This window comes from Poecile atricapillus, chromosome 1 (assembly GCF_030490865.1).
Source record: "Poecile atricapillus isolate bPoeAtr1 chromosome 1, bPoeAtr1.hap1, whole genome shotgun sequence".
NCBI classification, from domain to species: domain Eukaryota; kingdom Metazoa; phylum Chordata; class Aves; order Passeriformes; family Paridae; genus Poecile; species Poecile atricapillus.
Window position 1 is genome coordinate 145,363,302 of NC_081249.1, and position 12,715 is coordinate 145,376,016.

Here is a 12,715-nt window from a genome sequence, read left to right on the forward strand (position 1 = left end):
TCACTGCAGCTGTAAATGGATTATACGTAGGAATCATAAGACCTTTCATATTAGCTTTCTACACTACTGAAATCAGATCGTACTTATCTCTCCTTTGCATACCTGCAGTATCCAATTGACTGTGTCCTTCTGTGCCTCTAACTGGGGAACTCTCTTCAGTTTCTCCAGAAGCATTAACACATTCACAGCATTCAAAGCTGAGCTTCCCATTCCTTTACAAAGTGAAAAATAGGAAAGGGCCTTCAGGGAAAAAAAAAAACCCTAACATTTTAAACTTACAACCATGGACATGCCTTAAAATATTGCTAATTATACACATACATAGACACAAACTGTGCAGTTACATTTCTGGTATAGTTTCATCTGTTTATTTGTTACATATACGATAATTTATCCCCTTGCAGATCAAATATTTCTGCTTTAGAAAATTTTTGCTTAATGTCTGCTTAAAAAAGAATCGCCTTTCACTTCACGGGGAAGCAGTAAAGCTCTTTAGGGCTTACCTGTGTTTGCTAACAGCTTAGTGTGTACATGTTTATTTCTAATCACAAAAGCTATTGTAATTACAATAACTATTTCCTTCCTCACAACTTGAGAGTCCATAACATTCTAGGCTCTTCTCTTACACAAGAATGCTTTAAAATGGAGACCATTCTCCTTAATGATATTTCATTTGCTGTGCTTGTCATATGGAATTAATTTTACGTTTTTAGAAGGGAGACATATAAATTGCAAGAAAGAACTTCCTTTTAATAAACTGTGTCTAAAAAAGAGCTTTTTTACAAAGATAGTGATTATTTTTGCATCCCTTTCATGTACATGGGGCTTTGGTTTTTCTGGTTATGCAAAACTAAAGCTAGCAAAGCATTCTTTAGCATCTCAGTTATAATTACGACTTTTATTGTACTCCTACAGTTGACATGAAGCTTCTTAAATGGAAATACTTTCAGTGATGATACTTCTCCTTTCTCAACAATAAGAAAGAGTTAAAAAATAAAGTTCACTGGGAGTGCTTTCCAAACACAACATTTTTAAAAACCTAAATAAAGGGATTTCAGTAGTTTTAAGTATTTATTCTTGTAGAAGGTATTTGAAAGATACATAGTTATGATATTTAGGAACATGGTTTAGTGGTGCAATTGGTAGTACTGACTTAACATTTGGACTTAATGATCTTAAAGGTCTTTTCCAATACAAAAAATTCTATGATTCTATGATTTTACTTCACAATTCTCATCTCTGTTGCATCTCACAACAAGATTCAATCTCAAGTTACGTTTAGCTTGATCATGGAATTTTTAAATTTATTTTTACACAGTGAAGCAGAACTTGTAGAGAAGATGGAAGACTATTTAGAAAATGCAGATTTCAACACCCACACAGTAGTCCTGAATGTAACATTAGGAAGTCCTCAACAGAGATTTTAAAAAGAAAAGGGTACACCCCACAGCCACTAAGTTCTGTTTCTATTTTCACTACAATAGTAGAAGACTTGCAGGTAAATCAGTAATTGTACAGCTCAAGAGAACCAAAGATGGACACAATTCACTTAAATCTACTACCATTTTTCAAAGAGTTGTTAGTTTCCATTTCAATGCTGTTTTTGTGAAGGAAAAGCCATTTTCAGTTATGTAACACTAGTACTACTTTTCATTTCTTTCCCAGGAAGAGAAGCACATATCTGCTTCAACCTACCTGTCAACTGGGAACAGAGGAAGCTAGTCAAAACCTGGTTTCTTAATTATTAAAAAAAATTAAAAATTATCAGGTTTTAATTATATAGCATAAAATAAAACCTGTCTGATTAAATCACTAAATAATTTCTTCTAGTTTGAGTCCTTACAAAATCAAATTAGCCTAGTTTACTCTGTGCTTTAAAGAAAACGAAACATACGTGTTGCTTTGTGATAAAAATCAAAGGTTACTTCTTCTTCGGGAGACTTCTGTAACTGCTGCTTCTCTTCTAGTAACCCTAAAGAAAGGAGATGAAGCACCTGAAAAAAAACAGAAAACAGGAGGTCTCATTCAGTGTTTAAGATATGGAAAACTGACATATAAAATAAGGATGTTTAATACACTTCTGTATTATATACTGATTACAATAATGATAAAACACATGACAAGGCAGAGATCATACATGGAAGGTGAAATAAAGGCAGAATATATATCTACTGCATATTAGTTGCACTAAAATTCATCAACTTGTACATGCTTTATATTAGTAATACGTGAAATCTCGTCCTTTTGTTGATATAAAATCTATACTTGACTAATTCCATAATCCAAAGATTAGCAGGATTGGCAAGGCAATTAAACAATCTATACACTCTAACAAAACTAATTAATTCAAACTGTCTGTAATTTCATGTCCTAATTTTACAAATATTAAAATAACAACCTTGCTAAAACAAACAAAATATGATTCCAAAGAACATTTCAATGTTTCAAAAGACTAAAGTCACTGCAGTAAAATTAAACGTTTAAATACTTACAAAAATTCTATTATTTCAAGACTGAGGCCCCAAAGACATTTATGTATTTGGAGACTCTGCAGCTCAAAAAATGAAGGAATTCCAATTATCAAAGGGTTACTTAATTGTGAAGTTTCAAGAAAAAGATGAGAATATGTAAGGAGAATTACATATTGAAACAGCTTCAGTAATGAGGCAACACAGGGAGGAAAGTAAAATAGAAAACTTTAATACTATTATATATCATGTTTCCATTTTACAGAAGAGATAGATAATTAATAATATAATTATTTTCTTTGACAGTAAGATTTATAAAAACAGGTTTGGGGACAAAATCATTCCAAGTTAATCTTTACATATTTTGGTCTAATCATAAGCAGCTAGCACAGGAATGACCATCAGAAGATGACCAAGGACAAGCATACCATTTGGATCATTGCCTCAGTCCATAAGTGGGTTTCCAGTTCCACTGCCCGTTGCAGAAGGGTCCGCAGGATGTGCATCATAACATCGCAATTCAGAATCCTCACCACGTTGCTGAATGCAGGACTGAAGTCTGGAGGAGGAGGTGGTGGCAATGCTAGGAAACAGATGTGCAAACATATCAATGAACTAACATCACACTCAGAAGCAGAGAGCACAAACATACTCATTTCAGTGAAAAAACCTGGACCATTTAATAAAACCATACTCGAACACAATTGTGTGCCTAAGTTAACTTTCATCTTTGGCAAAACAAAGTACTTTTAGTAAGATCTTAAAACACATGCAAGCTAAGTTAAACAATCAATCACAAGTATTATTTATATCTGTAAATGCAAATTTTTAACACTCCGAAATGCCTTATTTATGTCTCACTATTAAACATACAGTTTGTGCTTTGCATCAGATAAAAGGTTTTCAAGTAGTTAGAAGTGAGGACTGGAGCTCCCAGACTGTAGTGTCCCACACTACAGTGTCCCATGTCTGGAGCTCTAAATTTTTTCTGCTACTGGCATTCCAGTCATTTCCAGTTATGTACACTTAATGAGTTAATGCTAGAACTCTGATGTGGAGTCTTGGCATCTACTAACAGCATCTCATTTAATGCCACAGCCTTTCCCTACCAGGAACCACTGACTTCAGTCTTCTTTAGATACCTGGATGTCTATTTTCAGACTGCCTCTTTTCAGAGGACCTCTGTGAATGCAGTGTTTCATTCTTTTGACAATTCAGGCTAAATGAACTTACTGACAAAGAAAACACAGCCACATAAAAGAATACGCAGGAAGTACCTGCAACAATAAATGCAGCCTCAAGGGAACACACATCAGTGTATCTTCGTATTTTGGAACTGTACTATCCAATGACATGAGTCTCTGACAATTACATCTAAATGATGGCATTTTTAAAAATTTCTACAAAATTAAGGCCCCTGATAACATTTTAAGCTGCCAGAGTGAAAGGGGAAGGAGAAAAGCTGAGTTTATTAAATTGTTCATTGTACTTATTTGTTCAGCTTACCAAGGCTTCCTCAAATCAACTCAATTAAATGCTTGAGACTTGAATGGGTAAAAGTAAACTCAAAAGGGAAATAACATTTGTGTTACAATAGTAACATGGATGTTTACTGCTTTATGTATTCATAGCTTATAAAAAATTATTTCTAAATTTAAATCTCATTTTTGTATTACTGAATATTTATGAGCACTATTTCCTGTGGCAACCTTCTCTACTTTGGCATTATTATGTCTCAACATTGTGCTAAAGAAACTGCTCACAAAAAAACCCCCAAAATCCTAGTTACTCTAACATAAAATCTGAATTGTTCATGGGTTTGACAGACACTGTGCCATGTTCATTTCCCTACATGTAAATTAAACTATAAATTCCAGAATTCCTATCTGTGATAAACAAAAAAGAGAAAAGAAATGCCAGGTGCTAATTAATGATAATTACAGCAAATCAAAACAAATTTAATATTAACTCAGCTATCCACTATTAAGTCACAAGACATCTACCAAAGCTCAGTATATATACACAACTCCATATACTACCAAATTAGAACATTTCTTGAATCATCTATTTTAAAATCATACCTTCATCCCTGTTTTCTTGTTTTCTTCTTTTCTTTTGTGTATGTTCAGCCTACAGAAAAAGGAGTGTTGTTGTATCAGCACCTCTACAGAAGTACACAATAATGAGATTAATGAAACAATGAGAAACCCTACACTAGAAATATGGCAAAATACTGCAAATGCCTGGTTGCGTACTTGAATTTTGTCTGAAACATGTTTAGCAACATTACATTTTGCATTTAAATATGTAGTATATATAAATAATTGGACATATTTGCTTCCTCAGTAAGAGTTACAAGAGCAAATTTTGGGGATTCCCAGTGCAAACATAATTCTTATCACATTTTCTTCTCAGCGTAGAGTTAACAGAGCTAATATACAAGTTGTCACGAAGGACACACTAATGCAAACCATACTATGTAAATTTGTATTGAAAATCTTAACTTCATGGAATGTTTAGTTTTGAAAGTAGCTGCATATACTCTTTACTGAATCAATTTCTTTAGATTGCATTAATTCAGCAAAATTCCTTTAACACTGGTATGTACTACTTTTTTAACACCTTTGCAAGCAAATCTTACACTACTTACCTTGCTGTGCTGGGTCTTAGTGTAGTGATAAAAGAACATATTGAATTCCTTCAAACATTCATCTTTCAGTTCATAAACTCCATGGCCAGAGACACCCGGTTTCCTTACAGAGAAATATTTCACGATATACAGATTAATCATGTACGTTCTGCACATCTTCGAATGCAAACAAACACAATTTGTTTTCTAAAGAAGCAGGAATTGTCATGGTTTCTCACTAACTTATTAAAAGGAGAGAGTGAGCATAGTTATGAGTCTTAAATTTTCAAGACAGGATTTACAGGAGTAAACAATTCAGCAGCAAAATATTTCTAGTCTATACCATCTAGAACACATCGTACAGCCTCTGAGAATTCTTTTCAACTCTGTGGCTTAGAATTCAGACAATGGATATTATTGCATAAAATTCAATCCTTTCTTTAACCAAAGTATGAAACAAGTAATACTTGCTGCTCTCCAGCCAGTGAGATATATTTTTATAACTGTTCATAGAATTCCCAAACTAAGATTCCTAGGTACACCTACAATTACTCCTAATTAACATGAACAAGCAAGCCATATGAAATTTAAAATAAGGTATACTAAAATATGACATTTTTCACACAAAAACAGCAGACATTTGAACTGGTTTTTTTCAACTAGAATTTATTGTTCTATATTTGCATACACACACACATATATTTATATATAAAATTAATTCCCAGGAAAAAAAGGGGAAAGTTGCAGAAAATTAGCAACTAAGTAACACTTACAACAGTTACTAGATAATGATTATCAAAAGGTATGATGACTTCCTAACTTTCCAAACCACCTTTGAAAAAAAAAAAAATGAACTTTTGAAGACTCTCCAACTAGGATTTGAGATTACTAAACTCCTAAGACTCCTCAAACTGAATTTGAGGAAAGAGGGTGGCAAAGGGAGAGAAACAGCAGCAGTGTAGGATATTCCACACACCATTCTTTACTATGCATATTTGCAAATATATTTATTTCAAGACAGCAAAATATTAGCTGAACAGAGACTGTAGTTCAGCTTGTTTAACCCAAACATAATCTAAGAAATTTTATTTCACATTCAAGCTACTTATAAAACAACATTAAGAACTTACTTGAATGTAGCCACTTTATCAATTACATTCTCCAAGCCAGTTTCATTGTTCTCCTGGTAAAAAATTAAGTTTGAGAGAAATATATAACAATTCAAATATCTTCACTATTATACTATGTGTAACACAAATAGACAAACAAATTTATATAATTCCCTAATTAATACACTATTCTCTTTTGCCTGACGGTAATCAGAAAGCAGATATTCATAATTGGCAAGTTCCAATGCAGACCTCCATTAATAACAGAGATGCTCTCTAGAAACAGGTCAATGCTTACCAAATCTTAATGAAGGGAAAAAAAAGGGCTTCAGCTATTTTAAAACAGTGAATGCAGATATATTTCAGGCTATTACATGTACAACAAAAATCTAAGGGTTTTGCATTGATTGCCGGCCCTGAACACATGCACAGACTATAAAATCTAATCCACATCCCTCGCCTTTGCTTGGATTTTCAACAACTGTAACGGAATGGCAAGGAAATCATTGTTTTCAAATAGGCATGTACAGCACTTGACTTCAAATGGATCTGCACAAGTTTAAGTGATCACAAGTACAGGCTTAAAATTATCAGTGGTACACAGGGCAGAATGGAATCCCATTCCATCATCCTACAGGGCCAAAACAGAAAATTTCAACTTTTCTTTTTGAATCTAGGAGAACTACAGCTGAATATTCTTAAAAAAAAAAAAAAAAAAAAAAATCACCTCTTAATTCAAAAGCATAATTCCCATACAAGTCTTTTCAGATCAGTCCTTGGATCTATGACATTTACCTTTACATCAGTAAAGGTATGACTTTTTGTCATGCCATTTTGTAATTCTCAAACCAACATTTAAACTTTATATTAGAAATGCTTCCAGATAAAGATATGAAAGCTAAATAAGAAAGACATAAAACAAGAAAAAATAAATAAAGGAAACAAGTATATAAATCAGGACTCACGTTTTCAGGCAAGGACTTGGTAATTGCACTGTGAGCCATTGGTTCAATACATAACAGGTGAATGATTTCTCTCATTATTACATCTTCTTTTGTCACATTACTGATTCCAGGCACATATCTTTCCCCTGTCAGAGTGAACCGAAAGGAGAAGAATGGCAAATATGATGGGTATAAAGCAAATTTTAATTTTGCACCATGATAATGGTATTGCTGGAATGCTTCATCGTGTAAGCTTGCATTTGTCAAAAGCCTGTCCCAAGTGTCTGAGAATAAAAATGTTTCTTAGACTAGCTTCCTTAAAAAATGGGTCAAGATGGACTCTCTTCATATTCTATGTCAATGTCAATTATGAGGTTATCTAACAGCTTTTTTCACTGTCCAACTCCTATTGATTCCAGCTGAGAAATAATTGTGTTACTAAATCATCTGTTTAAAAGAGGCACTCTCCAGTATGCTCTTTATGCTGTGTTAAAGAAAATCATCAAGCCTGCTCCATCAAAGCAATAATCTGTTACTACAACAGAGAGAAATGAAACTTACCCACAACATAGATGAGAATCTGTAGCATCTCTTCTATTAAAACATTATATTGCTTAATCAAATCCTGAAAGAATGAGAGAAATCAGGTTAAAAAACTTAAAATGAAAGCACAGAAAAACCCATCTGTCAAATGACACTCAGCTCAGTCTTCATATCTACTACTTTGCTGAAGCATTGTACTCTAGGAAGAAATTTCCATTCTAACAAACTGGAAAAAGTGCCTGCAGTGGTAGAGAAGATCTTATACAGGAACTAAAGTGCAAGATTCACATGCAAGAAAAGAAACAACAGCTAAAAAAAGTATCCCAAGTGAAGGGTAATATCAATAAGTTCAAGCCACGAGAAGCAGCATAACAACCCAAGAAACTACCACCAAAATAAAAGCACATAACACGGCCTAAGAAACATAGAAATGCTATCAGGAAGTCATTTACATGGATTTTGGTAGATGCCCTATGTAATAAAGATCCAAAAGGGGCAAGACTTGCTTGCTAATTTTGAGGAAGCCTCTACAAATTCCAAATACAAAATATTTACCTAACCAGCAGATCCTGTGTTTACTGACTTCTAGTGTGGCCTTAAAAATGCAGTTATCAACAGTAGCTAGTTTTTCTTACTGATGTTTCATATACTCAAAGCTAACAAATGAAACAGCAGAAGAGTTTGCTACTTACCTGATCTTTGGTGGGTTTGATCTTTTTGAAAGCATCAGCAAGCTCATATCTCTGCAGTATCAGCAGGAGAAACTGGTTTGGATCCATAAGAGATGCACCTATCTATCAAAAAACACAAATTAAGTTAACATCACTCACTATTTCAAACCCATGTAAATTTAACTGAATTTTTAAAAATGACAATTACACAATGATTCAGAACATTGTACCTGGAGCATAATGATGTCTTTATCATACATCTCTTCTCTGCATTTAACATCTTGATAATAGAATACCTAACAAACAGGAAAACGAAACAGAGATATAAAGACATGTACTACCTAATGTGCATCAGTTAATCTCTGAGGCTCTTCAAAATGTACCACACCTTTATTGAGTAAAGGAAAGTCCATATTTCTTTCAAAATAAATATGTATTTTAATGGAAGTGAAAAATGTTTTTTCACATATCCATAAGAAGTCTATGCCATACTTCACACCCCCTTTCAAGAGGGCATAACTCCAATAGCTTGCTGCTAATGAAGTAACTCAAAACATTCTCCTTCTCCTACCCCAGTTCTCAGAAAGACAATTTTGCGGGGTTTTCCCAAGATTTACTTCAATTTCATCAAAGGGTCCTGTGCAAGGTTAGCAGAGAATTTCTGCCATCAAAGGAAGAAAGAAGAAAAAGACAAACAAAGAAACAAACAAACAAAAAAACAACAACAAAAAACCCCACCCTAAAGTGGAGCCAAAGGAGGCAAATGCAAGGATAGACTTTTCCCTTTACCTTTATTATTGCAATAGAGGTCACAAGTATTAGAATATGCTCGTATGCCTAGCTATAGGGTTCTCAAAAATTTAGTGTGAGACTGAAATAGTTTAACTTTTGTATATAATAATTTCCACATACCATGAGAAATTTCTAACTTTTTATGTTATAAGCAAGAGTATTAACAAGTACTTATGCAGTGATAATGATATCTGAAAGTAGCTTACAAGTAGACATCAGCAACATTAATACTTATTTCACAGAGCAAGAAAGAGTCACAATGGAGATGAAAATACTCATCTAAGGGAGGTACGCCACTTGCTGAAGCCAGAAATAAAACCATGTAACCTAAATTTCCACCTAGAAACTTTTCTTATTACTGTAGGAGTGACCCCGTTACCCCTCTCTGCAATGGATAAACCCCTGACAGCATTACTGAGCAACCCTTGCAAACACTAATAGGATCAGCTCACCACTGAGCACTGTATGGAGTACCTGGCTTATCAGGGAGAGCCCATTCCTTCTCCACATCTCTGCAGCAACCTGTGCAACCAGGACAAGGCATCGCAAAGGATATTCTACCAGCAGCTCCACTTGAAATTCTTCCTAGAATTTAAAAAAAGAAAACAAAAACCACAAAAGACCACCTCAGAATAAATCTGCCAGTGGTTTTAAAAGTCGAAGTCCTAATGAACAAAGATATATTGACAGCTGAAAAATAACTTGTATGTGTGCCATGAAGGTTAGAGGATATAGCCTGAGGCTTTTTCTTTCCAGAGTATAAATCACAAAAGCATTTGGGGGGAAAAAAAGTCTCTTACAGGAGAAACAAACTCATGCAATCTTGAGATGGCTCCAGTCTTGCTTAGTCGTACATGAAGACCTACAAACCAAGGAAGAAAAATCAGAAAATAAATCAAAATCAGTGAAGGTTCTCCAAGTCCTTCTAAATGTTAGCTAAATCATCTACAATTCAGAGAATTCAAGAAAAAAAAGTCTGTTTAGGAAAGACTTCATACTTTCCTTTTTTTACAGCAGAAGATCTATTACATTATCACAATAGTTCCTACTAGTCTTACAATCCATTATTTTATGAATAAATTTACACTGAATGAATGAACACCATCTAAATTGAGATGCTATATAATATTAGCAAAAATTTATTTCACATTTAAATTATATATCAGTAGTAAATTAATTTCAAGACTACAAGGCTTAACAGATGGTATCTTGGTATCAAATGATGTGATAAAGAATCTACAGCTTAATAATAGCATATGATTTCATTTGTATTCTACAGAAAGCAGCAATTGCATTCTGACTGGAAGAATGTCCTGGCATTCTGCAAACATGTCTTTTAGGAGGATCATTTTAACAGTCCTAAGAGATATATGGGTAGAAAATAAATTCACATACAATAATAAATGGACATTCATTTAGATAAAGCAGATAGAACCAACTTCAAAGAAAACTAAGGATCTCTCATTAAAAAGGAAATTTTTTCGTTCTTGACTAACTTCTCTCTCTTCCATTTAAAAACACATCCTCCAACCTCCATATAAATGCTCTTTGGAGAAAAACTTCCCCTTAGTGGAACATATGGGGAATATGTCTTCCTGATCATGAGAATGTCAGAAAGTCAAAGAGCAACTGATCTGTGAAGCACTTCATCCAAATGTTTTCTGGAGTAAAAAAATAGAGATGGATGACAAACATGGTTTAAACAGCAATCAAAACACATTACCTACCAGCAAGAGTCCTAGACAGTGGCAAATGTATGCTGACAGGATCTGCAGACACTCTGTAAGGTCTGCTCTCCAGGGTATGGCCACATAAGTGAAATACTGTCTTCTCCCGAGATCGGCCATTTGTGCTGCACCTCATCACAGCTTTATGACATTCTCTGTAGGACCTGAGCAGCAGCTCTTCCTAGAATTTAAAATACATGCATAGATTATATTTAAAAACATGCAGTCCTTCCTTTCTCCCTTAGTCATACCCAGATTAATTATTTCAGACCATTTTTTTTGTGGATAGCCATATTGAATTATAGCAAACTTTTGTAAAAGCTGCTATTTCAAAAGCTCTCAGGAAGATTCACAAAAGGCATGCATGCAAGAATCCCAGAAAATTGATATACTTACGTCACAGGCACACCACTCCTGGAACATCAAAAGAATGTTCTTGAGCTGCATCTGTATGGCAATAGCTGCTTCCCAGTCAGGGTCTACCTCAATGTGCTGACCAATCTGTCTTTTTATCTCCTCCATTCCCTGAAATAGAAATCCCACAAAGTACTCTAAGTCAGTAATCACAGGCTTAACACAACAGAAAATTCCACAACCAAAAGGTAAAATAAATGTAATTAAATCTGATTAATATTACTTCTAGAAGCATGACTTCTGCACCCACCCAAAACAGGGACTGAACATTGTAATTGCATGTTTACATCCATTATAGTAATATGGGGAAAAAAGAGGAACTGTAATCTCTTTACAACAGAATATTATAAAGAAATTATTTTAAAGTATTGTACCTGCATGCAAGTTAGAATCCTTAGGAAAGAAACAAATCCTTCTAAAAAACGCTCCCTCAGACGGTCTGTCCATACTGTAGGCTTGCTGACTAAGACATACCTGTCCCCAAAAAGAATATTATCATCCTTTGCTCAAACTTCTCTTATGCTTATATTTCAAGTGTTCTTGAAATACATTTTTTTTCAATTAATACCATCAATTACATATCAAATTACATCATCCTCCCCATCTTAAAGTACTCAGAAAATTTCCCCAAATACTAGAACTACTAGTTCACTAGTACACTAGTATCTCAGTGTGACTCCATCATTGGAAATTGACAGGTTTTTTTTTTTAAATTCCAAGATATTTGAGATGGTTTGGTCTTACATTACTCTGTTTATTAGAGCAATTTGGTACCAGTAAAAGTAGAAAACCCTATGGAGATAAGGATTGTACAGCTTTCGCAGAATGACAGTAAATAGGAGACAAATTTCCCATACTGTCTCACAGGAGTTACATCTTATTTATTAATGCAAATATTATATGCAATTAGGTAATTGAAAACCAAAAAATGTTTTTACAGAATGTAATTTTGGTATTTTAAATTTTAAGTTTCCACTAAAAAAGAAAACATTAAGATTTTATGCGTGTTTTTTGAGGGGATTTGGTTTGATTTTAAAGCAGTTTTATCATAAGTCTCTGAATTGAAACACCTCATCATACTACCAATTTTTTAGAGCTGGTCTAGCTTCTCAGCCTCACACTTACCTAAGGTCATATATTACTGCATATACCCGGTTCAGTTTGTCCTGACTATAGCCTTGGAAGTTGAACTTGTCATTTTTGTCTAGGTACTCTGGAAGCACTTCTAAAAGTGTCTCTGTAATGGTGGTGATTACATTTTGCTCTTCAATAAGATGTCGGGCCTGCAAGCAAAAAATGAAAGTCTTTCTTCCCATTTTTGTTTAATGTTTTCATCAAAACAATTTTCCTTTGAACTCAATCTTTCTTATTAAAAGTTGTTTTAATCATTCGCAAACAGTCCAAGATAAAACTCCCAC

At 34.0% G+C, this 12,715-nt stretch overlaps 1 protein-coding gene across 2 annotated transcripts in view; it reads right to left on the bottom strand.

Annotated features, from left to right (window-relative positions):
* The window catches only part of UBR1 (ubiquitin protein ligase E3 component n-recognin 1), a 59,649-nt gene that overhangs the window by 25,204 nt on the left and 21,730 nt on the right, over positions 1 to 12,715 (bottom strand). For both annotated transcript variants that reach the window (XM_058840319.1, XM_058840309.1), the window contains exons 12-27: positions 12,423 to 12,580; positions 11,672 to 11,771; positions 11,280 to 11,408; positions 10,884 to 11,064; positions 9,957 to 10,018; positions 9,631 to 9,741; positions 8,595 to 8,660; positions 8,386 to 8,487; positions 7,712 to 7,775; positions 7,172 to 7,296; positions 6,228 to 6,280; positions 5,119 to 5,221; positions 4,550 to 4,598; positions 2,897 to 3,051; positions 1,895 to 1,994; positions 103 to 212 (exon numbers count right to left, since the gene is read on the bottom strand). In XM_058840319.1, coding sequence (XP_058696302.1) covers positions 103 to 212; positions 1,895 to 1,994; positions 2,897 to 3,051; positions 4,550 to 4,598; positions 5,119 to 5,221; positions 6,228 to 6,280; positions 7,172 to 7,296; positions 7,712 to 7,775; positions 8,386 to 8,487; positions 8,595 to 8,660; positions 9,631 to 9,741; positions 9,957 to 10,018; positions 10,884 to 11,064; positions 11,280 to 11,408; positions 11,672 to 11,771; positions 12,423 to 12,580 — 1,668 coding nt within the window. The remainder of the gene's footprint in view (positions 1 to 102; positions 213 to 1,894; positions 1,995 to 2,896; positions 3,052 to 4,549; positions 4,599 to 5,118; positions 5,222 to 6,227; positions 6,281 to 7,171; positions 7,297 to 7,711; positions 7,776 to 8,385; positions 8,488 to 8,594; positions 8,661 to 9,630; positions 9,742 to 9,956; positions 10,019 to 10,883; positions 11,065 to 11,279; positions 11,409 to 11,671; positions 11,772 to 12,422; positions 12,581 to 12,715) is intronic.